The sequence below is a fragment of the Citrus clementina genome, unplaced genomic scaffold (genome assembly GCF_000493195.1).
Source record: "Citrus clementina cultivar Clemenules unplaced genomic scaffold, Citrus_clementina_v1.0 scaffold_5, whole genome shotgun sequence".
Lineage (NCBI taxonomy): Eukaryota > Viridiplantae > Streptophyta > Magnoliopsida > Sapindales > Rutaceae > Citrus > Citrus x clementina.
This window is the reverse complement of record NW_006262201.1, coordinates 8,271,129-8,297,449: the sequence shown is the minus strand read 5'-3', so window position 1 is coordinate 8,297,449 and position 26,321 is coordinate 8,271,129. Positions and strand designations below refer to the sequence as shown.

Genomic DNA, 26,321 nt, shown 5'->3' with positions numbered 1-26,321 from the left:
TTTTTTATTTAATACCCACAAGCTGTTGTTGACTTGTTGGTGGGTTGCATTAATTCCACAAGCTGCTTTGATTTTATCTAGGTCTATGAAGGGATTGATTAAAAGAATAAAAACTGTTAATAAAAATAAAGCACTGATATTTGAACAAAGAATTTAATTCATAGTGAAATAACGATACACCCACTTGTAGTTTAATTAAAAATGTTTAATTGACGGTATAATTCCAACTTTGTTTACCTTTTTTTTTTTTTCAACATTATATCATCCTTAGAATTTTTTTATCACTTTTTATATTATAGTGAATCGTAAGATGCTTTCATTCCAAATTAATATGAAAAAATAACCTTTTTTTTTTTATCAATTCAAGGGTCCATTCATTAGAACAGCAAAATGTTTTTCCTTTTCTTGCCACAGGTTTCGCTGTTGACACTTCACAAGTGTTTGAGCTTGGTTATTTAATTAATTAAATCAAATGCAACACGGCTTTGTAAGGAAGTTCGCCAGCCTAGATATTTGAACGAATAATCAATTCCCTCAGGCTCAGTAAATGCAACCCTTATCTAGACATTAGTAAATGATGATTTGGATTTAGAAAATTCAAGAGTGAGGTTAATGTGAAAAATCGTTAATATTTTTTATTTAATACCCTCAAGCTGCTGTTGGTGTGTTGTATTAATTCCACGACCTGCTTTGATTTTATCTAGTTCTATGAAAAAGTTGATTGAAAAATAAAAGTGAACAATTGAACAAAGAATTTAATTGACGACAGAAATAACGATACACCCAATTGATGTTATAGTTCCCTTTAAAATTTTTTTACTTAATTAATGTTATAGTTTAATTTGATTTGATCTGGTTCTATCCTATTCATTTATTCAATCTTTGAGCTCAATTGGGCTTGCACAGTTACAATGCTGTATTAGGTGGGTCTGTATGAGTGAATATAGAATTCAGATGCATATTTTCAGTTTGACTTTATTTATTTTAAAACGGATGACAGATCATTCTGCCTTTATTTATTTGCATTTGTGGACATGGTTCACCATTTACCTAGTTAAGGGTGTTTATGAAATTAAAATTGAGGGTAAATACTTATTTAATTCTTATATTTTGTCAAAAGTATCTGTTTACTTATATTTTAAAAAATTTTCAAAACATCGTTATAGTAAAATATGCTACATTCTTACCTTTACTTTTTCTTAACTTTTACAATAATACATTGCAACAATATACGTGACATTAATTAATTCTATTCAAAACATTAATTTTTTTAAATTAATTAATAATTATTTTTTAACAAATTAATCAGCAAATATCATAATGATATAATCATTATTTTTGGTATCCCTACAACAATCTTGCTAATAATTATTCATAAATAAATATCAACCAACCTAAAATAATATTTAATATCCTTGCAACAATCTTACTAATAGTTATTTTACAAAAATTAATTTAGCATATTAATTGTAAGGCTAACTTAATAATTTTTTTTTTCTAGTAACATCGCCAAGATATTGTTACAAGAATATTATTGTAAAAGAAAAGAAAAAGTAAGGATAAGAATGTGACAGCGGTAGGGGTGAAATATACATCTAAGTCAAAATATAAGAATTAAGTAAGTATTTATCCTAAAATAAATGTATACAACTATATTAAATTCTCTAGCTATTTGACGGGTTTTAAATTTTTTTTAATATACCTCAGAGGATTTTAAGGGGTATGTTAACAAAAGGAATATATGACAATTTTTCAAGGTTAGTAGCACCACTTAATAAACTATTATCTTATGTATTTAGCGAAGTTATTGATTTGACTAGTAGCTTGATTTGGGAATAAAAGAGTTTATTATTTAAGCGCTGTTATTAATGAATCGAACATTTATGTTTTTAAATTAGACTATATATGTACTTCCCTACTAGAATTTAAAAATTTCCAATTGAGGTACAAATAGCATTCATCCAGTGATGATTGAGATAGTGTAATCACCCAAGATAAAGATGGTCACATCGATACTTGAAATAGTATAATCACCCAAGATAAAGAAGGTTACGCCAATACTTAAGATAAAACTGTTGGGATACAATTTAGGGAGTACTGTGTTATTATTTATGTATTGTTATTATGAAAATTAAGTCAAGTCTTTGAGAGATACGGTATTCGTTTATAGTTTTATATTCTTTTTTTTTTTTGATAGGAAAGATTTTACTTTCATTAAAGAAACTTTGAAATGTCAGACATAATGTGACAGGGCATTGCACCCTTCCGTACACAACTTTCTAGATTAGCTAAGGCAGTTTTAGCTAGAGTATGAGCAATAGCATTACACGTTCTTTGAATTTTCTAGAGTTCCACCATGCTGTTGAAACTCTGCATTTTTTGCTGGATTTCAGAAATGGTCCAGTAAATTTCAGTTCTGCTGCTCTTGTTGTGTAGCACAAAATCCACCACATCCTGGCAATCGGTCTCTAAGATTAGAGGACTCAACTTTGCTTCCATCACAACTTGCAACCCAAAATTGACAGCTGCTGCCTCTGCTTTAGCTACATCTCCATGATACTTTGTGTGGTTTACTGCTGCAATTATGATTGCTCCACTATCATCTCTGATCACCACCCCAAGCCCCACTTGATTTTTCTCTTTATTGACTGCAGCATCCACATTTGCTTTGAAATGACCCTGTGGAGGAGGAATCCATTTTGCCCCTTTCTCTGGAATTACTTTTGCTGCTGCTTGGATCTTTGCCATTCTGACTCTTGCATAAGACTCAACAACTGCTTCAGCTTTGGCTACTGAGATTTGGGGGTTTTCAAACACAAAAATATTTCTTGTGTGCCACGCTGTCCAAAATAGAGCAATTAACAATCTCAGTTCATCTTTGCTTCTTCTCTTCACCAGCTCTTGTAGCATGCTCAGCAGATCTTGGTTATCAAGTAGCTGCATTTCTTCTACGAAGGGGGTTAACTTCCACATTTCCTTTGCAACTTTACAAACCATAATTGCATGATTGATATCTTCCTTCTTCATTTTGCATCTTGGACATGTTGGCTCCTGCAGCATTTTCCTTCTCCAGAGGTTTTCTGTTGTTGGGAGGAAATTTCTTGCAGCTTTCCACATGAAGATTTTTATTTTTTCCGGTAATTCCAGTGACCATATCACATTCCATTGACCAAGGTTACTACTAGAGCTACTTGGCCAGTCAGGGTGCTTTATCCTCAGTGCAATCTGGTATCCACTCTTTACCGAGTAATTCCCCTTCTTATCGTAATGCCACAATATCTGATCTGGTTTTGGGCTACTAGGGAGTAGAATTCTTGAGATTAACTCAGCATCTTCAGAGTTGAAATGCTGTTGGATCAAAGATTCTTTCCATTTCTAATTTTCATCAATAAGTTCTGCTACTGCGCAATCCATGTCCAGTGTTGGGGCTGATATAGGTGTGAAGGTTTGTGGTCTTGGAATCCATTGGCTTTTGTAAATCTTTACTCTGTCCCCTGTTCCAATTCTCCATCTCATCCCATTTACAATGACCTGTCTCCCCCAAATTATGCTTCTCCAGACAAAAGATGGCTTTGACCCCAGCTTAGCTTGTAAGAAATCAACACCCTTAAAATATTTTGCTTGTAAAATCTTTGCCATCAGAGATTCTGGATATTTAATGATTCTCCAGCTTTGTTTTGCCACCAAAGCCTGATTGAAACTAGTAATATCTCTGAAGCCAAGGCCTCCTCTTCCTTTTGCTTGACACAACTTCTCCCAATTAGCCCAATGGGTGCTTTTTCGGTCTTTTTTTTGCACCCCACCAAAAACCAGCAATTACTCTTCGAATATCCTCACATAGTGTCATGGGAAGTCTGAACACAGTCATCGCATAAGCTGGTATAGCTTGAGCCACTGCTTTGATTAATGTCTATTTTCCTCCACTTGAGAAGAATTTACTTTGCCAGCTAGAGATTTTGCTTAGAATTCTCAGCTTTATGTCCTTAAAGAAGCTGACTTTTTTCCTTCCGATCATTGATGGTAACCCCAAGTATTTTTCATGCTTGGAAACAATTTTCAGTTGAAAAATATCTCTGACTTTGGTCATCTGCTCTACTGAGATGCTTCCACTGAAAAACATAGAGGATTTCTCAAAGTTGAAAATCTGGCCAGAAGTAGTTGCATAGCACTCAAAAATTTGCTTCAAGGACATGCATTCTTCAACTGTTGCTTTGCTAAAGATTAAACTGTCATCAGCAAAGAGGAGGTGATTAATAGAGATCTCCTTGTTGAATTTCAACCCCCGGATAAGTTGTCTTTTCTCCGCTTCGTTCAGCAAATTTGAAAGAGCTTCTGCATAGATAATAAAGAGGTATAGGGATAACGGACAGCCTTGTCTCAAGCCTCTTTCGGGCCTAATTAAGCCTTTAGGAACCCCATTTATCATAACCGAGAAAGATGAAGTGGAGATACAATTCATAATCAGTTCTATCCATGACCTATCAAAGCCTAATTGATACATTACATGCTCTACAAAACTCCATTCTACTCTATCATAGGCTTTACTTATATCTAGCTTAAGAGCAACTAACCCATTCTTCTTCCCTTTACTCATTCTAATCTTATGCAAACATTCATAACCTATGATAATATTGTCTGTAATGAGTCGATTTGGGATGAAAGCACTTTGATTTGGAGATATTACATCATGAAGAAACCGCTTTAACCTATTAGCTATAGATTTGGCTATGATTTTGTAAATTACATTACATAAGCTAATAGGCCTAAACTCTGTTACATCTCTTGGTTTTTTTATTTTTTGAATGAGAGCAATATAAGTGTGATTTAGAGGGGCTAGAGTACCTTTCTCGTTTAGGATATGTAGACATGTTGCTGTAACACCTTCTTTAACAGCTTCCTAATGTTTTTGAAAAAAAGCTGCAGGGAGGCCATCCGGTCCCAGTGCTTTAGTTGGACACATCTGAAATAATGCTTCTTTGATCTCCTCTTTTGTGAATGGTTTTCCAAGCTCCTCATTCATCTCCGCAGTGACTTTCTTCGGCATATCTTTTAAGGCTGACTCTCTTTGCTGTCTTGATGGGTTAGTTGTGGTGAAGAGCTCTGCAAAATGTTCACAAAATCTTCTTTCGATCTCCTCAGCTTCGATTGACCAGTTTCCATTTTCATCCAGCACTCCTTCGATCCTGTTCTTTCGCTTCCTTGCAGTGGCTTTGGCATGAAAAAACTTTGTGTTGCGGTCTCCTTCTAGTAGCCAATCAGCTCTAGACCTTTGCTTGCAATACACTTCTTCATCAAGCAACATGTTATCAATCTGCTTCTCCAGCCTTTTGATTTTTTCTCCACTCATATAATGCTCGAAGTTGTGCTTGACACTTTTTAGCTCGTTGATTAGCTCTTTCACTCTTTTTTCTTTGCCGCCAAATTCGGTTCTACTCCATAGCTTAAGTTCTGCCAAAGATCTCTTTGCCACTTTTTTGAACTGCTCTGAGGTAATTGTTCCGTCCCACTTGCTTTGTTCCAGCCACTCTCGCCTCACTATCTCCTTGCACTTTTCATATGGGCTCCACATGTCTTCATAATGTATTCTCGGGAAAGTCCTTTTGTTGTAGCTTGCTCCTCTTGCTTTTTTTGCTACCTCCATAACAATGGGATAATGATCGGAGCTCCAAGTTTCTAAGTGCACAGCTGGAAATTCTTGAAAAATATTTCCCCAGTTCTTACTGCACAAAGCTCTATCTAATCTTTCTTCAATTATTTGTGGGCCAAACCATCTATTACACCATGTGAAGGGGTAGCCTTTATACCCAAGATCAGTTAGACCACTATCCTTAATTGCTTCTCTGAAATCTGTGATTAAACTTAATTTCCTATCATTGCCCCCTATTTTCTCATGCAGGTGCATTATCTCATTAAAGTCTCCATAGCAAATCCATGGTAAAGTTGACAAACCTGATAACCTTTTCAGTAATTCCCAGGTGTGTTTTCTTTCCTCCATTTTTGGATTGCCGTAAACCCCTGTGCCTCTCCAGCAGCTACCTTCCGCAGTTTGAATGCAAGTATCAATGTGGTGCTTGCTATAAGATTTAATTTCTAGGTTCACATTTTCACTCCACATCATTGCCAACCCACCTCTTTTTCCACTACTACTAACCGCAAAACAATTTTGGAAGTTTAACTCTGATGCTTTTCTTTTCATGAGCTGTTCCGATAATTTTGTTTCACACAAAAACATAATTTCGGGTTTAAGCTCGCGGAGGATCCTTTTAATTTCTCGAAACGTCCGGTCCTTCCTCAATCCCCGGACGTTCCAACTTATGAGCTTCATGGCTGCCGGCGAGGCTGGCATCCAGCCTCCGCCGTTAACTCCTCTGTGATTGTGGTTGCGAAGTCCATCTTCTCTCCGCTTGAAGCTTCCCAATTCAACTTGATTTTTTCTTGTGGGGAATCAAAATTGTATTCAGCAACAGTCATCTTAGTTAAGCTTACCACTTTGCTTCTTTTGCGTTCTGGACTTGTCCCGCCCATCTCCCAATTTTGTCTCTTTTTCAGAAGTGCCCCACCATTTTGGCTTGGCTTTCCATCACATTTTCTGGCTTAGTGCTTCCATTTTCTTTTTTTCAGCTGCTTCACTTGTTTTCCTAGCCCATCATCTATTTCCTCCACTTCTATTTCATTTTGGGCCAGCGTTTGGCCCAACTCTTTGACTATAGCCATTGTCTCCTTTTTGGTCACATTTCCTGCCTTTTCTTGTTTTTCTTGCAGATTGCCCTCATTTCCTTGTTTTCCCTCCTTTTGTTTTTCCCCAATTTTTCCCGCTTTATTTTCCAATCCCCAAAACCTTTTTCCTTCCCAGCTGTACTTTCTGGAATTTGGTTGCTGCTTTTTCCAGTTTTTAGAGTCTCCCCATCCTTCATTAAATGTTCTGCACCTATCGGGTTCAGGTTGTCCAATCTATGCTGGTTCTCCTCATCCGGTTTCTTCTGGTTCGGTTCAGCTGAATTTCGATTTTGGCTTTCTGGTTCATTCAACAACAATTGAGTATGCTTCCATGGACTTGTGAGCTGTTTCCCCTCTTTCTGAATTTCTTCCCCATTTTCTTTATTCATCCTCGGCATCCATCGTTCTTTTGATCTGTTCTGTTTGGCTCTTTCCACCCAGTTCATTGCTTTTAACCATGGTCCATAGTCAAGGTCCTTCTTCGGCTGCCCCTTATATTTGGGGCATTCTTTGTATGAGTGTCCAAGGCATCCACAACAGTAGCAAAAGTCTGGGAGTTTCTCATACTCTACTGCAACTGGAATTTTCCTCCCCTCTTCGGTTTCAATTAATAGGATTTTCTTCAGAGGCTGGGTGATATCGACCCAGATTCGCATCCTTATAATTTGTCCCATACAGTCACCTGCCTTATCAGTATCCACTTCTTCTACTTTTCCTATGAGCTCCCCAATTCCCGTACATATTTCTTCATCCATGCACATAATGGGGACGTTTTTAATTTGCACCCAAAATGATACATGTGTGAATAATTGTGTTGTAATCTCCCCAATGCCATCTGGTTCTTTTAAAACAATTAGGGATTGATTGAAGTGCCATGGTCCTCCTGCCATAATCCTCTTTTTATCCGCTTCATTCTCGAATTTGAAAATGAAGATGTTATCCCCCAGATTCTCGATTTTCACTTCCTTTTTTGTTTGCCACACCTGGTTCAATACAGTTCTTAGCCCCTCTGTGTTTATATTCCTTGTGTGCAGCACCTTGCCAACTAAACATTATGCTGCTATTTGTGCTCCTTTTTCTTTTACTCTTCCTTTGAAAGAGAATTTATTTCCCTCTGCCTCTTCTAAAGATATTGACTTGCACCTCCGAATTAACTCCTCCGTGTCCATTCAAAGCAGATCTGTCCACTTGGGTTTGTTGGGAGCAGTTATTTCACCATTGATAATTTCTTCTACACCTGACTAACTATGAACTTTGCTGAGAAATTTGATAAAAGGAGTGATTCGCTCTTTCCAGTATACTATGATTTAAACATAAAACAATTAATACACTCAAAAGAAAAATAAAAAGCACTCATGAAGAGCGATTTTTGGAGCTAAGACAAGCTCAGTTATCACTTCTATTCTCTAAGCTTTCTCTGAGAGAGAAAACGTTTGGAGAGAGAAGACTTCCCAAATAATTCTTTATAGTTTTATATTCTAATAATACATGACTGATTTTTTACAGTTACAAGAGTTGTTAAAATCCGTTTAAAACTCCTAAAAGGTATCGTCGTATAAAGGGTTCCTAATTATATTGTAGAGAGTGGGTAAGTGTTAAAAAAACAACAAATAGCAGTGAAAAGAATGAAAGAGTTGGTAAGTGTGAAAGAACAATAAATAATTAATAATTAATGAAAATAATAAAAGAGTGGTCGAGCGTGAAAGAATAAATGATAGATAATGAAGGTCTCAATTTATATGTGAACAAGATCTTATCCCAGTATTTAAGTAATATTTTAGGCGTTGACTCTTCAATTTCCTTCATAAGTGTTTGATGAACTTTGTCACGATGGATGTACAGGATAACTCCAACTGAGGTTAGAAGATAAATTAATTAAAAGATAGATTAATTAATCGATAAATTAATATTTATTAATTTAACCGGTGTATTTACAATCCAATTAACATACATTTAATTAACTAAAAGTTTGTTGCATTCTACTAATCTAAGGATGATACAATATGATTAGAGCATGTTACAGTAAGGAAGCACTCAAAACATCAACAACACTTTATAATTTTTTTATTAAAATTGCAGAATTCAACCTTAAAAGTTAAATGCAGCAAGAAAAATTAGAGATGAGATCCTATTTAGGTTTCAATTTCAAGAAAAATATAAGTAATAATAGATTTATATTATATTTAATAAAATATCATAATCAGTTATATTTGTAATTTTAACAAATTATTAACTTCAAAAAATTATTATATTATTAATATATCGAAATTATTACTTTATTCTATTAGCCTAAGTGCCTGCTTGGTATGACTTATTTAAGAGTAATAAGTGCTTATTTAATCTCATAAGCACTTTTTAAAATTTTTTATGTTGTTTGGTTATTTTTTTAGTAGAGTTTTTTTAGCTTAAATAAGCTAATTTACCTCTACTAGTAAAAGTCCAAAATTTGAGCTTTTGATAGTAGAGGTTAGAGAGTTTTTCCAAAAAAATATATATAATATCAAAAATATCCTTGACATATTTCATTAATTACATAATACCATTTGTATAAAATCTACCCAACAAAAATTGTTGCCGCCATATAAACATATTGCTGCCGCCACTTCACTTTATCTCTTTATCTACATACCCAACACTTGAGAGAGCAATCATAGTCATAGCCATGAGAAGCATGCCAAGTAATGTTTCCTGCTACTTTTTTTCTTTGTCTTTATCATATTATTCAAACCTTTTTCTACTTTGTCTTTGTCATGCACTTGATATGTATTTAAGATCCATGACCAATTTATTATAATATTCAATAGGTTTATTGCCACTGCTTCATCTTTTTTTATTATGTTATTCAATATAAATTCACTAACTTTGCTAACTCCCCCTTTTCAACCCGTATCTTCTTTATTCTGGAAACATGTCTGCCATACTTACTAATCTTTTATTTTTCTTTTAATTATATTATTCATTATAAATTAAATTATTTAATCATGCCCACTCTTCTTTGAGAAGCACAATTGAGAGGACTTTTGGTGTTTGGAAAAATATATGGAAAATTTTGCGACAAATGCCAAGTTTCCCTTTTAGTAAGCAAGTGAAAATTGTGATTACTTCAATGGTTTTTCACAATTTTATAAGAAAATATGCATATAATGACCAAGAATTTCAACCTTTTGATAATGATGACGAATTGCTTCCAACAAGTGAAAGTGAGAATCAAAGGGAAGAGAACAATGAAGAACAAAGTACAAGTTCATTCAACGTACGTGAAATGGACCAAGAACGTGATCAAATTGCAATACTTCTCATGTTCCGTTAACATTTCAGTTATATTATTGATTATTATTTTAATTTGGATAGTATTATTTGTTTGGGAGAATATATCAATGATGTAATTTTTAATTTTGAAAATTAAAGAAATGATTGAACTAATTTTTTCTTATTAATTAATAGCTTGGATGCATTTTGTTACATGTTATATAATTATGAATACATATCCTTTTTGGTAATTTAATTACATAAAAGCACTTTTAGTTTTGCACAACCAAACAATTTAATAGTTCAAAAGTGTTTTTTTTTTATTAACAATCAAACACCCAATGACTTTTTGTCCAAAAGTTCTATTGGTATAAGCTCTACTCCTATAAGCTCTATTTAATAAGTTGTACCAAACGTATAGTAGCCAATTTAAACAAGTGGCAGACGTTCAGGAAAAGAAAAAATAATAAAAATATTAAATGAACAGTAGCTAATTTTGGCTATAAAATGAGGCGCTTCACCTCATTTGCATTTATCTCATTTTCTTCAGCTTATTTCTTCTCTTAAGAGTGAGGCAGAGAGAGTTGAGTGTCAGAGTTTTAAACTCCTATTGTAATGATTTGAGAGATTGGGTGTATTGAGGTTCTAGGTAGTGAGCCAAAATATTACAATACTTGTAATCCTCATTTCACTAGTAAAATATTTTCTTTCTGTCTTCGCCCGTGGAGGTAGGCTAAAAGTCAAACCACGTAATTTCTGGTGTCCCTGTGGGATTTTATTGTCTCATTATTTCTCAATTTGACTATAGTTGTGTGTTTGTTTTACCCATCAATTTCCCAACAGTGGTATAAGAGCTATTGGTTGTATTTTTTGGCGTCGAGTACTATTCACGTAAACGGTATTATTCACATATATAGTACTATTCATGCATACAGTACTATTCACATATATGGTACTATTCATAAGAAACAGTGGGAGCGATCTAAGAATTTTGGCGATGTAAAACAGGGAATAATAGTGTAAGTTGAGTAACCATGTAGTTTTGTACATGTTTAGGAAAGTTTTCTCACAAAAGCGATAAGAGTCTAAGGAATCTAGGTTTTAAGTGGGACCATTATGACCCCTCCAGTCTTTCCTAGGAACTTTTCTGGTGTGCATTCTCATACATACTCACAACTATTCAAGGTGGTATACTAACTTGTGTACGATATTTATCAACAAAATGACGGCAGAGTATAAAATTGAGAAGTTTAACGGGAATAATTACTCATTGTGGAAAAATAATTGCTTAGAAACAATTGGGGAAAGGCCTGCAGAAATCATTGATGACAAGTGGAAGAGATGAACAGCAATGCAGTTGCCGATCTACACTTGGCACTTGCAGATGGGGTATTATCTAATGTAGCAGACAAAAAGACAACAAAGGAAATATGGGATACTCTCATAAGACTATATGAGGTCAAGTCACTACACAATAAGATCTTCTCGAAGAAGAGATTCTATACTCTTCAAATGACGGAATCTACATTAGTAATCAGTCATACAACACTTTGAAGACTCTATTTTCACAACTCACAACGTTGGGTCATAAAACAGAGGAAAATGAACGTGCAGAGCTTCTACTTCAAAGTCTACCTGATTCGTATGATCAACTCATCATCAATCTGACAAACAACAACTAATAGAATAGTCTAATTTTCGACGATGTTGTAGCCTCCGTATTAAATGAGGAAAGCATGCGAAAAAATAAGATAAAAAAGCGAGTAAGTTCGCAACAAACAGAAGCACTATTGGTAACGAGAGGAGATCAGTAGAACGTCGACCCAATGGGAGTCACAATCATGGTAGATCAAAATCAAGAAATAAGAAGAATGTCAAATGCTTCAATTGTGGCAAGAAATGGCATGTCAAGAAAGAGTGTTAGAATTACCAGAAGAGAAGAGATGATAAAGATCCTGAGTCATCAAATGCTCAAGGGTGTGTAGCAAGTACCTCGGATGATGGCGAAATTCTATACAGTGAGGCAACAACTATTTCGGAAGGCAGAAAATAATTATATGACGTCTAGCTTATAGACTCAAGAGTTACCTGGCACATGACCTCTCGGAGAGAATGGTTTTACATATATAAACTTATTTTAGGAGGATCTGTATATATAGGAGATGATCATGCCTTGGAGATCGTTGGTATTGGTACTATTAAAATAAAAATGTTTGATGATGTAGTTCACAAAATTGAAGAGGTATGGCATGTCAAAGACTTGAAGAAAAATTTATTGTCTTTGGGATAAATAGAGAGTCATGGGTGCAAAACTCATGTTGAAAATAGATCATGAAGATTGCTAGAGGCACGCTTGTATTGATGAATACAGAAAAGATTGGGGCTAATTTGTTCATGCTTATAGGGGAAACATTACAGGAAGCTGATACGTGTGTCGCGTCAAATGAAAAAGAATCAACTATGATGTGGCACCTTAAACTCGGCCACATGTCAAAGTAAGGTTTGAAGATTCTCTCTGAGCGAAAATTACTTCTGGGACTCAAATCGGTGAACTTACCATTTTATGAGCATTGTGTTACAAGTAAGCAGCATAGATTGAAGTTCAGCAGATGTACCACCAGAAGTAAATGCATTCTAGACTTGGTTCATTTTGATGTTTGGGAATCACCAGATATGTCCATGGGAGGAGCAAAGTACTTGGAGACTTTCATTGATAATTATTCCAGGAGATGTTGGGTATATCCAATCAAGAAAAAGTCAGATGTGTTTCCAGTGTTCAAACAGTACAAAGCACGGGTAGAACTTGAATCTGGAAAGAGGATAAAATGGTTGAGAATAGATAATGGTGGAGAGTATATAGACGTCGTGTTTCTAGCTTCATGTAAATAAGAAGGTATTTAGAGACAATTTACAGTGGCATACACTACCTAACAGAATGAGTGGCAGAACGGATGAACATGACTCTTATATAAATAATAAGAGCGATGTTGAGGACTGAGGGTTTACCTAACTTATTCTGGGTAGAAGCAGCCAAAACTACCTGTTATGTAGTAAATCGATCGCCATCTACGGCAATTGGGTTGAAAACTCTGATGGAGATGTGGACTAGAAAGCCAACAGATTACTCTCACCTACATGCATTTGGATATGATGCATATATAATATACAATGCCCAAGAAAGAGCAAAGTTAGATCCAAAATCTAGAAGATGTATCTTCTTGAGATATGTTGATAGAGTATAGGGGTATCGTCTGTGGGACCTCACTGCCCACAAGATCATCATCAGCAGAGATGTTATCTTTGTAGAAGATCAACTGTAAAGGAGAAATGGGGATGATAGCACTGAAAAAGACAGTTCAGAGACTGTGCTAGTATCTGTGGAAAATAATCCAGAAAATTCAAATTCTTCTAAAGTAACACCAGAGCACGAGAACAAGAAGCAGTCGAGTTTGAGGCTCCAGAAGTTCGTTGGTCAACTTGTGAGAGAGATGATCGCCAGCTTGGCACTCGGATTCTGTCACATAGATCAATGTTACATACTGCCTTCTAATAGAGGATAGAGAGCCATCAACTTTCCATGAACTTTAAACAACTCAGATATTACTTTGTGGATGACAACAATGCAGGAAGAAATTGAGGCTCTACACAAGAACAAAACATGAAAAATTGTACAACTACCACATAGAAGAAAAGACATGGGTAACAAATTGATTTACAAGATCAAACGTGATGGCAATGAGCAAGTAGAGCGGTATCGTGCAAGATTGGTAGTGAAAAGATGTGCTCAGAAAAAAAAGGTATTGACTTCAACAAAATATTTGCTCCAGTGGTTCAACTCACAACAGTCAAAGCAGGCTTGGTGATGTGTGCCACATTTGACTTACATCCTAAGCAGTTAAATGTGAAAACTGCATTTCTTCATATAGAACTTAAAGAAGAAATTTATATGCTCCAACCAAAAGGTTTTGTTGAAATAGGAAAGGAGAACTTGGTTTACAGGTTAAACAACTCTATGTATGGTCTCAAATAGGTGCCAAGGTGTTGGTATAAAAGATTTGAGTCATTCATCATGAGCTTTGGATACTACAAACTCAGTTCAGACCATTGTGTATATTACAAAAGATTTGGAGATAATGATTTTATCATTTTGTTGTTGTATGTGGATGACATGTTGGTAGCAGGCCCCAACAAAGATCGAGTACAAGAATTGAAGGCACCGTTGGCTAGGGAGTTTGAAATGAAGGATTTTGGACCAGCAAACAAGATTCTAAAGATGCAAAGTGACCGAGACAGAAATAACAGGAAGATTTGGCTTTCTAAGAAGAACTATTTGAAGAAAATATTGGGGCGCTTCAATATACAAAATTATAAGCCAATTTTTACCCCACTTCCTGTCAATTTCAAGTTATCCTGAAGTATGTGTCCTAACAATGAAGCAAAGAAGAAGGAGATGTCTTGAGTACCGTATACATCAGCAGTGGGAAGTTTGGTGTTTATTATGATATGTACCAGACCGGACATTACATAAGTAGTAAGAGCAATCAGTCGATACAGGACAAATCCTGGTGGTGAGCATTAGAAATCTGAAAAGAGGAATCTGAGATATATCAAAGGAACCTCATATGTTGCATTATATTATGGAGGATATGAATTTATTGTCAGGGGCTAAATGGGTTTAGATTTTACAGGAGACCTTGATAAAAGCAAATCCACTATTAGCTATGTGTTTACACTTACAAGAGGAGTTGTAAGCTAGATTTAAAAATGCAAACAATTATGGCTCTATCTACAACAGAAGCAGAATACGTGGTAGCTACACTAACTTGCAAGGAAACTATTTGGATACAAAGGATATTAGAGGAGCTCAGGCGCAAACAACAGAAAATTCTTGTGTTTTGTGACAGTCAGAGTACCTTGCTTATTGCAAAGAATCCAACCTTTCATTCCAAGACAAAGCACATAGGGGTTCAGTATCACTTTGCTTGAGAAGTAGTGAAAGATAGAAGTGTGGATTTGTAAAAAAATACATACCAAAGAGAACCTAACAGATGTTTTGACCAAGTCAATCAATACTGACAAGTTTGTATAAAATAAATCCTCTTGTGGCCTAGTAGAAACAGAAGCAACATGACTATGGCGAAGCATAAAGGATAGTGTGGAGTTTGGTTGGTTCTAAATCTGATCTCCAAGTGGAAGAATGTCAAAATGTAAAGCGATGGGCACTATTAGTGCCCTACAGAAAAAGAAAAAGAAAATAAAGAAAGTAGCGGCCGCTCAAGAAAAGAAAAAAATAAAATAAAAATATAATAATAATAATAATAATAATAATATTAAATGAACAATAGCCAATTTTGGCTATAAAAGGAGGCGCTTTACCTCATTTGCATTTGTCTCATTTTCTTCAGCTTATTTCTTCTCTTAAGAGTGAGGAGCAGAGAGAGTTGAAAGTGTTAGAGTTTTAAACTTTTATTATAGTAATTTGAGAGATTGGATGTATTAGGATTCAGGGTAGTGAGCCAAAATATTACAATACTTGTAATCCTCATTTTACTAGTAAAATGTTTTCTTTCTGTCTTCGCTCGTGGACGTAGAATAAAAACCAAACCATGGTGCATGTTGAGTGCACTAATAAGGAATATTAAGCCCATGGTGTATATTGAATGCAGATCTAGAGACTCAAACACTTCATTTTAATAGTTTTCACTTTAATTTATTCTCGTCATTCTAATTTAAATTTTAGGATAATATAAATCCAACCACCCACTTCGAAAATTAACTCTACACACAATTAAAATCCACCTCCTCGTGGGATCGACACTTGTCACTGTTGATATATTCTATAATAAATTCGTGCACTTGCGAGTTCAATAAAATTTGCTCAACACACATCATACTTCGAATCCTCTAAAAGCTAACCCCATTCTCTATAAACCTAGAACTACCAATATTTGAAATCTTTGTTTGTGGTCGATAAATCTAGGATCAACTTGTTTTCCCTAGACCATGCTGATAAATAGTACTATCCATCATGTTTCTTTGAGTTACTTTTCATTTTGAAGAATCTTTTCAACTCTTAAAAAGTGAGCTCAGGTAAACTCACTCTCGCCCATAATATGTTGGGAAATTGATGGGTGAAACAGACACGCAACTAAAGTAAAATTGAGAAATAATGAGACAATAGATTCACACAGGAACACCAGAAAAGATCTAGAGAGGCAAAAAATTTGATATGCACAATACTTAAATAGATAAGGATCATCTTAAAAGAAATTCTTTATTTCCGCAAAAAAATTAGCTTTGTCCTACGAAGTCCAATGCTCTGGAAGTTGACATTTTCTATACATTTCTTATCTTTGATTTCAAAGTCAAATTTCTGAATTAGTCTAGCTTTTGTATCTTTTTTTGTGAGAAGATATTTAAAAGTAATATGATCTGTGAACACAATTATTTATAACCAATGAGATAAGATCGAAATTTCTCTAATACAAACACTACTGCTAGCATTTCTTTTTCAGTGGTTGAATAGTTCAATTGTGCATCATTCAATATCACTCTAGCATAGTAAATGTCATGGGAAATTCAATCAACTCTTTATCCTAATATTGCTCTTATTGCATAATCAGATACATCACACATGAGCTCAAATGGAAAGTTCTAATTTGGGGGCTGAATAATAGGTGATGATGTCAACAATTGTTTTAGTTTTTCAGATGCCACAAGACATGAATCATCAAAGACAAAGGGTACATCCTTAGCAAGTAGATTGCATAAGGGTCTAGAAACTTTCCTAAAATCTTTAACGAAACGTCTATAAAAACTAGCATGCCCAAGGAAAGATCTTACTTTTTAGACTGTTTTAAGTGGAGGAAGATTGGAAATGAGATCCACCTTCGCTTTATCAACCTCAATACCTTTGCTCGAAATGATGTGACCTAGAATGATACCTTATTTTACTATAAAATGGCTCTTTTCCCAATTTAAGACCAAATTATTCTCTACACATGTCTGCAGAACTAATGTTAGATGGCGTACACACATTGATCGAATGAATCACCAAAGACAGAAAAGTCATCCATAAGACTTCAAGGAATCATTCAACCATATTAGAAAAAAATACTTAACACGCATCATTGAAATGTAGCAGGTGCATTACATAGTCCAAATGGCATTCTCTTATATGCAAAAGTGCAAAAAAGACAAGTGAAAGTGGTCTTCTCTTGATCTTTTGATGTTATGGGAATCTATTCATGACCTACTAATCTATCAAGCATTTGATAAATAAATGATAAAGGAAAATGATCTTTACGTGTGACATAATTCAATTTTCTATAATCAATGCATACATGCCACCCTGTAGTCATTTTAATAGGTATCAATTCATTATCAGCATTGGTAACTACTGTGACTCCTGATTTTTTAGGGACAACTTGCACAAGACTGGCCTATGAACTATCAGAAATAAGATAAATGATACATTCGTCCAATAGTTTAAGGACTTCATTTTTAACAACTTTTTTCATGTTAGGGTTCAACAGACATTGCATTTCCCTAGTATGTTTAGTATTTTCATCAAGGTGAATGTAATGCATGCAGTCTACTGGGTTTATACCTTTTATGTCAACTATAGTCCATCCTAATACTCCTTTGTGCTCTTTTAAAACTTCTAAACCCTTACATTTTTGTTTGTCATTTAGGGATGATGAAATGATTACTGGTAGGGTGCTTTCTTTTCCCAAGAATGCATATTCCAAAGTGTTGGGTAATGGTTTGAGCTCAAATTTTGATGATGATTCTGATGATGGGCTAAGTTTCTTCTATGATGGTGCTAGTTGTTCAACTATTGACTTCCATTTATTAGTATTCATGGATGGTACTGATCTGTCAATATCAAGTAAGGTGTTGGTGTCATCAACTGATATGTCAATATCAAAATCCAAAGCAAAATGAATTAAACATGTTTGTAAAGGGTCATTACTAAGGTTTGAAAGAAAAATATTATCAACTAATTCTTCTATTAAATCCACATCAACAATTCTATCATCTACATTGTGATGTTATTTGGCAATGTTGAAGATATTTAGCTTCATAGTCATATTGCCAAAGGACAATTGCATATTTTCAATCCTGCACTGAATGTGAGCATCGGCAGTTGCCAAAAAAGGTCGGCCTAAGATAATGGGGATGTGCTTCCTTGAATCCTGCACTGGTTGGGTGTTAATTATAATGAAATTAACAAGAAAATAAAACTTATCTATCTGGATAAGTACATCCTCCACAATGCCACGATGTATTTTCATGAATTGATCTGCAAGCTGTAGTACCACTGGAGTTGGGTGTAATTCTCCCAGTCCAAGTTTCACAAATACTAAGGTAATGGATTTACAATAGCTCCTAAGTCCAACAAACCATTATCAATTGTGTGGTTCCCTATACTACATGAGATAGTGGGGAGCCTAGGTCTTTGTATTGTAGAGGAATTTTATGTTGGAGTATAGAGTTAATGTTTTCTGTTAAAAAAGCCTTCTTTTGAACGTAAATGTTTATCTTTTTAGTACAAAGGTCTTTAAGAAACTTGACATAAGATGTCACTTGTTTTATAGCGTCAAGCAAATGGATGTTAACACTTACCTGTTTAAATATTTCAAAAATTTCACCTATGGATTTTCCCTTCTTTTTTTTTAGCTAGCCTCTGGGAAAATAGAACTTTGAGAACATATTCTTGTGGATTGGTTTCTTCTTTCTCCTCTCATGATTAGTCCTTAGCATGTACAAATACAATTTGAGTTGTTTTTGTCACCGGCATCTCAACTTTGTTGTCGACTTCTTTTCTTTTTCACAAGGTCATAATGACTTTGACCTCTCCATGTTACTGAGGTGAACTGGTAATTGCTTCATGCACTCCTTTAGGATTAGACACTGGTTGACTAGGGAATTTTCATTTCTCAACAATCATTGCCAAGGGTTGAACTGAAGAGACAAGTTATCCCATCATCTTTTTGAGGTTTGAAATTGATTGGGTTTCTGAGTTGAAGCCTGCTCGCATCTCATTTTGTAGTTCATCAATGGTGCGGTTTTGTTGCTCGATCGTGGAGTGAGTATGATTCTTGAAATTCTGGAATGCATCATCCCATCATTTGAGTTGAAAGTAGTTCGGTGGCTGAGAGGCTTGAGGAACTTGAGGAATTGGTTGCATTGGTGGACCTAGAGCTGCTGGTCCATTCTGTTAAAACCTTTGAGACTATGAAAAATTGGGATGGTCTCTCCATCCAAGATTATATATGTTGCAGTAAGGGTTGTAGCTTGATGGTTTTTTCATTACACCTATGGCATTGGCTTGATCTGGGTATAAGCCTTTGTCATGTGGCTTTGTTGATTTAGCTGTTAACGATATTATTTTTCGGGAAAGTCTTTCAACTATCTCTTTGACTTCTTTAATTTATGAACTTGACTTACCAATGTGAACATTATTCACTCCCTTAATTCTTATAATATTCATGAGTGATCGACTCCGTTGTTGGGAATTATCCGCTTGTCGCTGAAAGAAATTTCAAATCTCCGATGCACTTTTTTCCATTGGCTCTCCTCCACTTTTTTCCATTAACCATTCTTGCACATGCGGCAATAATCCTTTCAAAAAGTATTGGCATTGGTGCCAATTCTTTTACCCATGATATGGACACTTTAATAGTATCCCATTGAATCGCTCTCATGCTTCGAAAAACTGCTTGTCTTCTCTCGGGATAAATTCTAAAATTTCCCTGCAAATAGCATTGGTTTTATGCACTGGGAAGTATCTATTCAAAAATTTTATTACCATTTGCTCCCATGATGTAATGCTATTAATAGCCAATGCATTGAACCATGAACGAACTCTATCCTTTAAAGAAAATGAGAATAATCTACGTTTAACATTATCATCTGAAAAATTCTCATATTTAAAACTTTTGACAAACAGCATGAAAATCATTCAAATGATTATATGGGTCTTCATTTTCTAGGTCTTAGAATGTTGGGAGACAATTTAGCACACTAGGTTTTAATTCAAAACTCCTAGCAGCTACATTTAGGCATCTTATGCATGATGTACTCAAGTGAGCTAAGGGACCGAAGTATTCCTTGAATGGCCTCTCCTGTAGTGCTGGATGTTGTTGTTGCAAATCCATTTCAATTTTATCTTTAATTGCAACATGGTTGTGTGTACGAAGTATTTTTTTTTTCCAATTCAAAGTCTATAGGCTCAAGATTAGGTAATTGTGACCTTCAACCATGCACGCAAAGAACAAAAAAATGAGTACAAAAACTAATAAAAATAAAAAAGAAGGAGAAATTACGATACTAACTTTATTACTCGGCTACAATCTTATTATGAAAACACACTAAAAAAATACGTGAAATAAATTAACTAAAATAAATTAATAGGTGGTTGAACCAGCCAAATTGACAAGATAAACGAAAAATTACAAAGAAAAATAACATGAAAATTAAAATACAGTCATTTAAAAAAGAGAAAAAGAAAAGAAATACTTACTTCAAAATGCAGATTCACTTTTTTTTAAATAAAAAAAATTACAAGAAAACAACTTAAAAAATTATTTACAAAAATTAATTCTACGAATTAAAATAACTTATTTCCCGGCAACGGTGCCAAAAATTTATTGTAAAAAATTTTATTATACTCGCAAGTGCACGAATCTATTGTAGAATAGATCAACGATGACGAGTGTCAATCCCACGAGGAGGTAGATTTTAATTGCGTGTAGAGTTAATTTTCTAAGTGGGTGGTTGGATTTGTGGTAAAAGTGATTTAGATTATCTTAAAATTTAAATTAGAATGGCATAAGAAATTAAAGTTAAATCTATTAAAATGAAGCGTTTGGGTCTCTAGATCTGCACTCAACATGTATCATGGGCTTAATATTCCTTATTAGTGCTAATTAAATTATGAGGGGGGTTTTCACTTCTCATGAATCTCACTCCAATAAATATGGTGTTAAGTGTTTATCGTGCCAAATAGTAATAACATTGCACTAGGGAGACGGTTATACCAGTGCAATATCTAGACAATATTATTATTATCTGTCAACGAAAAGTCAAAACATCCACAGAAATTAGAGGAGAAGAGAAATTAAATTAACCAAATAAAGCTCATTGAACATGTTGAGACTTCACCTTCAATCCAAGCTTGAAGGAAAATTAGTTACTCATAATTGAACTAAAGGTAAAATGAAAATTTATTAAAATACGTAGAAAATACAAGATAGAAAAATAATTATAAAAAACAGAGCTAAAAAATGAATTTAAGGGTGCCAAATTAGAGGGGAGCCCTCTATTTATAAATACAATGAGTAAATCATGACTATCAGATTAAAATAATTTAGTCGCTTAGGATTGCGACACGTGGCAAGTTCTAATTGGATAGAACACTTCATCAGGGCTGTCATTCTGTGTATATGCATGTACCATACGCATGTTTTTCGGTCCATTAACATACTGCTACGTCACCGATCAACGCCACATAAGCATTCAATACCACATCATTCGTCCAATCGAATGCTGCCATGTCATCGGTCGATGCCACATCATCGTACCGTATATGTGAACAGTACCCCAAACAATACTGTGTATGTGAACAGTGTCGTTTATTCTTTTATGCTACTCCTAAGGTTTTTGACTGTCCTGAGTTCAAAATTGTTGTTCGTTTTGCTATCTAATCTCTCGTTCATTGCGAAATGACCATGATGCCCCTAAAATACATAAAATACTTAATTATAATAAAACACACATAATTAAATCATAAGGGACTTAAATACATAAAATTAGGGATGTTAGTGAGACTTGGAGTGTAAAATGACAATTTTATCCTTTGTAAATATACACTTTCTAGCACTCGACAGTGTGCGATGTACTTTCTTTGAAAAATGATTTATTATATGATGATGCAGATTTGTGGGGAGACTAATCAAAGACAATAGCTTGATGTCGATCTCATATCAGGGGAGCTTGGCAACATCGTTAAGCATATATGAACTTGTTATTGCTAGAAACCTTTGCACGAGGCTAGGGGGAAACAAATCATTTAGAGAAAGAGTTAAGGTATAACTTTTCTTAGGGTAGATTTTTAACTCAATGTTTTAACAATGATTACCATTGTTTGGATTTTATAGAACAAGAAAAATGCCATTAGGAATTTTAGCAAGACTAAAAAGGCAAAGGGAAGAATAATTAGGAGAAAGTTCCAAACACGGAGATCGGACATTGGCTTTACCTACTGCTAGGTCATCGACACAGAAATCCCCCTAGTTGTTTGCTCAACCATAACAACAGTTTCTTAAACTCTACCAACTTCTACTAAAGTAAGGCCTGGTCAAACATTTACAGAGGCACAAAGAGGAAAAAAGAGAGATTTGAGCCTATTCGGTACATAGACCATTTTGCCAAAGCCTATGTGAATAGGGAAAAGGAAGATGAGCTGAATAAGCTATCAACACTACAAGAACACAGGTAATAGATGACGGGAAATAACTGTCATAAAAGGGAGTGCATGACAGATAATTCATATGTCATCTATGTCATTGTCATTAATTTATGACAAAATATTTTTCCATCATGAATTTATGATGGTATTTCATGGTCATATATCCATCACATAATATTTTAATGTAAAAATAATAATTTCATTAAAATTTGAATTAATTTCAATTTAGAGCCTTTTTTTTAATTTTTGGTGGAAAATTCAATTATCATTTGTCAATATATATTTAAAATTTTGGCGGAAAATTTTTTATGACATACTTTATTATGGCTATTTCCCGTCATAGAGTTATATATTTTATAAAAAAATATATTATAATTTATTAATTAATTCCTGTTTACAGATTTAATTAATTGATAAAATGAATATGGGAACAAAAACTAAAAAGAATTATATTAATTAAAATCCATTCAATCCAACAAATTCAAAAGAGATACATATAGAATCCAATGTAATCACCATGAATACATAATAAAAAAATCTTAAATTAGAAAAAAATGTCAAATATAAAACAACACAGTTAAGTTATAACCCTAGAAACCAAGTCAAGTTACCCAACAAAATTTCCAAAGATTAATGGAAATATTCCAACAGTAAGACTTTAAGATTGACTTCCAGCAGTAATGCCCTCTTCTAGTGGGAATACTCCAACAACCACACTCTAACACTCCAATGCAGACACCCAGCAACAATCCAACCCATACCCAGCAACCCACCATCTTCCAATAGCACTCTAATTCCAACCACATACCCAACAACATTCCAAACCAAACCAGCAAATAAATCTATACAAAATCAATCAAAATACCCAATGTTATCAAATGCATAACATCTACACTACAATCCTTAACAACAACCATTATAAAATTTAAAAAAATTAAAACAGAGCTATCATTACATGAGAATTACGATCTACTATTTTACCAAGGGCTTACCAGCGGGATTTTGGGAAGCAAAGATCGACCAACTGAGCTCATCAACAGAGAAATCAAAGAGATCAAGACAGTCTGATATAGTATTGGTGAGGCGAAAATCACTAAACAAATTAGCAAATTTAGAAATAACAGGAACCACCTGTTGAATGACATCAACGGTGGTATTTAAAGAGCTCATGAAAGAGGAGGCTGGCACTTTCAAGCACTCGGCCTGCGAATATTCTGAGCCAACATTGCTGCTGCTGCTCAAAGAAACCGCACTGACCAAGAAAATAAAAATAAGAAGTTTGCAAAAATTCAGCATCTTTAAGATGTATAAGATTGTGAAGGGAAAGACAATGATTCAGCGAAGGGGAAAATTTGTGAATAATCACTTGCCAAAATAAAATAAAAATTAAAAAATTAAAATGGAAGAAAATAAGAATTAAAGAAGAAATATTTAAAATCGGTGGCTTATAGTGAAATTTGAAAGCCCTGTAGCAAATTTCTCTTCAGAGATTGCTACACAAGGCATGATATATCCTAAAAGGAATATTGCTACCATTTTGAAGCTAAAAAAATAATGTCGTGTCTACAAAAAACTTAATGAAGCAAATGTTGCTGGATTGAAAAATGGTGTTAAAATATTGACAACTATACCAACCATAAAAGACCTCCACAACAGGCTTGGCAACGACTTCATAAACACGCTTCTATGATGCAGATTCAGTAAAAACCTCATCGAATTCATAAGTGTCTGAGTTCCAATTGTTCTTTCGAAGTTTCAACCTCTTAAGCTGAGGTAGAGCAAAAACCCAAAATGATTAATGGCAGCCTATGACCTAGCACAGAGCTCAGAAACACCATATATAAGAATCAAAGTGAAATTTTAACAATCACACAGAAACTCAACAATTAAAATAAGAATGAGACCACCTCTGTCTGCAGCGCGACATAATCAGTAAAATCGACATCTGTTACAGTCTCTTCTGCATTTCGAGGCTGCAATCTGACTACCACTCTAACTCTTTCAGGCACTACAAGCACTAAAAAATCAGCAGCTTGGGACATTAAAAGTTACTATTGAGATAAAAATCAAACAGAACAAATGAAACTGGCCTCCGTCATTTCCGACAGAAGATGCGGAAATGCTGCGACAAACAGTCGATCCCAATGAGGGAGATGGATGAGGCCTAGATTTGAAAGAGGATGATTTCGAATTTCCCTTCTATATAATACCATTTCTACATGCAATCGAAGCCATCACTTCTTCACTACTAAAGAAACAATCTGAAATTATTGCAAATTACAAGGGCAAAAATTGAAAATAATAGCACCTAATTTCGCTTTGATTAAATGTAGGTCAATATCTGGAAAAAAAAAATTCAAACCCACTTCTATTCATCAGTTTGGATCAATAAGTAGACACAATAAGTAGAAACAACTTTTGTTTTTGCACTTTTGAACAAGAACAACAGCAGCTATCTTTGCACATTTCAACAGCAAAACAACAATTGTCTTTGAACATTTCAATAGCAAAAGCAGCAGCTGTCTTTACACATTTCGACAGCAAAAACAGCAGTTGTTTTGTACATTTCGACAATAAACACAGCAGCTGTCTTTGCACATTTTGACAGCAAAAACAACAACTATCTTTGCATATTTCAATAGTAAAAACAGCAGTCGTTTTTGTATTTTTGGATAGCAGAAACATCTGTTTATGCACTTTTAAATAGTAGAAAAAGCAACACAAATTTTCTTGTTGTTTTTACAGTTTTTGGCAAAAGGATTTAACTTTTTCTGTAGTTTTGTAACATCAAAAATAGCAACCAGATTTATGTTATTGCTTCTGCAGCTTAGTGCACCAAAATCAATTACTTGAATCATGATTAAAGTTTTCATATTTTTTCAATCACCAAATTAATATCATCAAATTCAATTTCTTAATATCTTATCAAGGGCTATCACAGTATCTATCAAACTATAGTTAATTATATAAATCAATTAGAATTTCGCAAAACAAGATCTGTCACAGAACTTCAATTGAGAAAGCCAATAAAATTGAAATTAACACAAACCCATTAATTTAAGCACTAGATCTAATTAACCTAGATGAACAAAAACTCTCAAATTTAGTTGTGAGTCAATATCTGGAAAAAAAATAATTCAAACCCACTTTCATTCAACAAATTTTGATCGATTTTATCATCCTCATGACAAATTTACAAACAAAATTTTGTCACCATTTCATGTAAATCAGAACCAATAAATTTTTACAAAAAGAAAAAACAAACGCATTCTAAATACAAACCCCATGATTTCTGGACCCAATTCAAAGGACAAATTGAAAAGAAAAAGACACTAAGCATTTACCTTGCAAGAATCGAACCGAAGGTGAGGGTTCGCTGAATAGCTTGTGGCGAAAGGACAAAGAGACTGAAAAAAGAAGCGAAATGGGTGTCCAATTGAGAATGATGGTTTGGATGGTGGCAGAATGGTGGAGTTTTGAATGGCAGAATGGCAGCTTTTTTGATCGATTTTTATTCTAGGGTTTCTATTATGAGAGAGTGAGGAAAAATGGATAGTGTGTGAGCAAATGTCTTTATGTTTTTTAACTTAATGATTTAAAGTGATTTAATTTAATTAATTAAGTTAATTAAAAGTGTTTATTTTTATAACTTAATGAGACTTTTTAGATAATTTTGACTTAATAAAATAAGCTAATTTTTTTAGCTTTTTACTTAATGGAGAAATCTGAATTAAGTTAATGACTTGCTAATGTAAAACATATCCATGTTTTATAATTGATTTTTTATGTCTATCTCAAAACTCACCTATAGATATTTACCCCATATAAAAATATTCTTGTTTTTCTTTCTTATATTATATACGATAAAATTGAAATTTAT

The 26,321-nt window shown here is 34.2% G+C and overlaps 1 protein-coding gene across 4 annotated transcripts; it reads right to left on the bottom strand.

Annotated features, from left to right (window-relative positions):
- Positions 1–22,943: 22,943 nt before the first annotated feature.
- LOC18042174 (pectinesterase/pectinesterase inhibitor PPE8B) lies at positions 22,944–25,997 on the bottom strand. Of its 4 annotated transcripts, none has more exons than XR_002905593.1 (5): positions 25,786–25,997; positions 24,349–24,689; positions 24,077–24,254; positions 23,434–23,693; positions 22,945–23,283 (listed from the first exon to the last, which is right to left on the bottom strand). XR_002905593.1 is itself a non-coding variant. In XM_024184975.1 (2 exons), exons 1-2 carry the CDS (start codon positions 23,735–23,737, stop codon positions 23,132–23,134), a joined length of 456 nt encoding a protein of 151 aa, XP_024040743.1. In that variant the 5' UTR covers positions 23,738–24,342; the 3' UTR covers positions 22,944–23,131. The 4 variants fall into 4 exon arrangements, 1 of the variants encoding a protein (XP_024040743.1); XR_002905595.1 differs by having other exon boundaries at positions 24,349–24,686; XR_002905594.1 differs by having other exon boundaries at positions 22,946–23,283; positions 24,077–24,209.
- Positions 25,998–26,321: the final 324 nt, after the last annotated feature.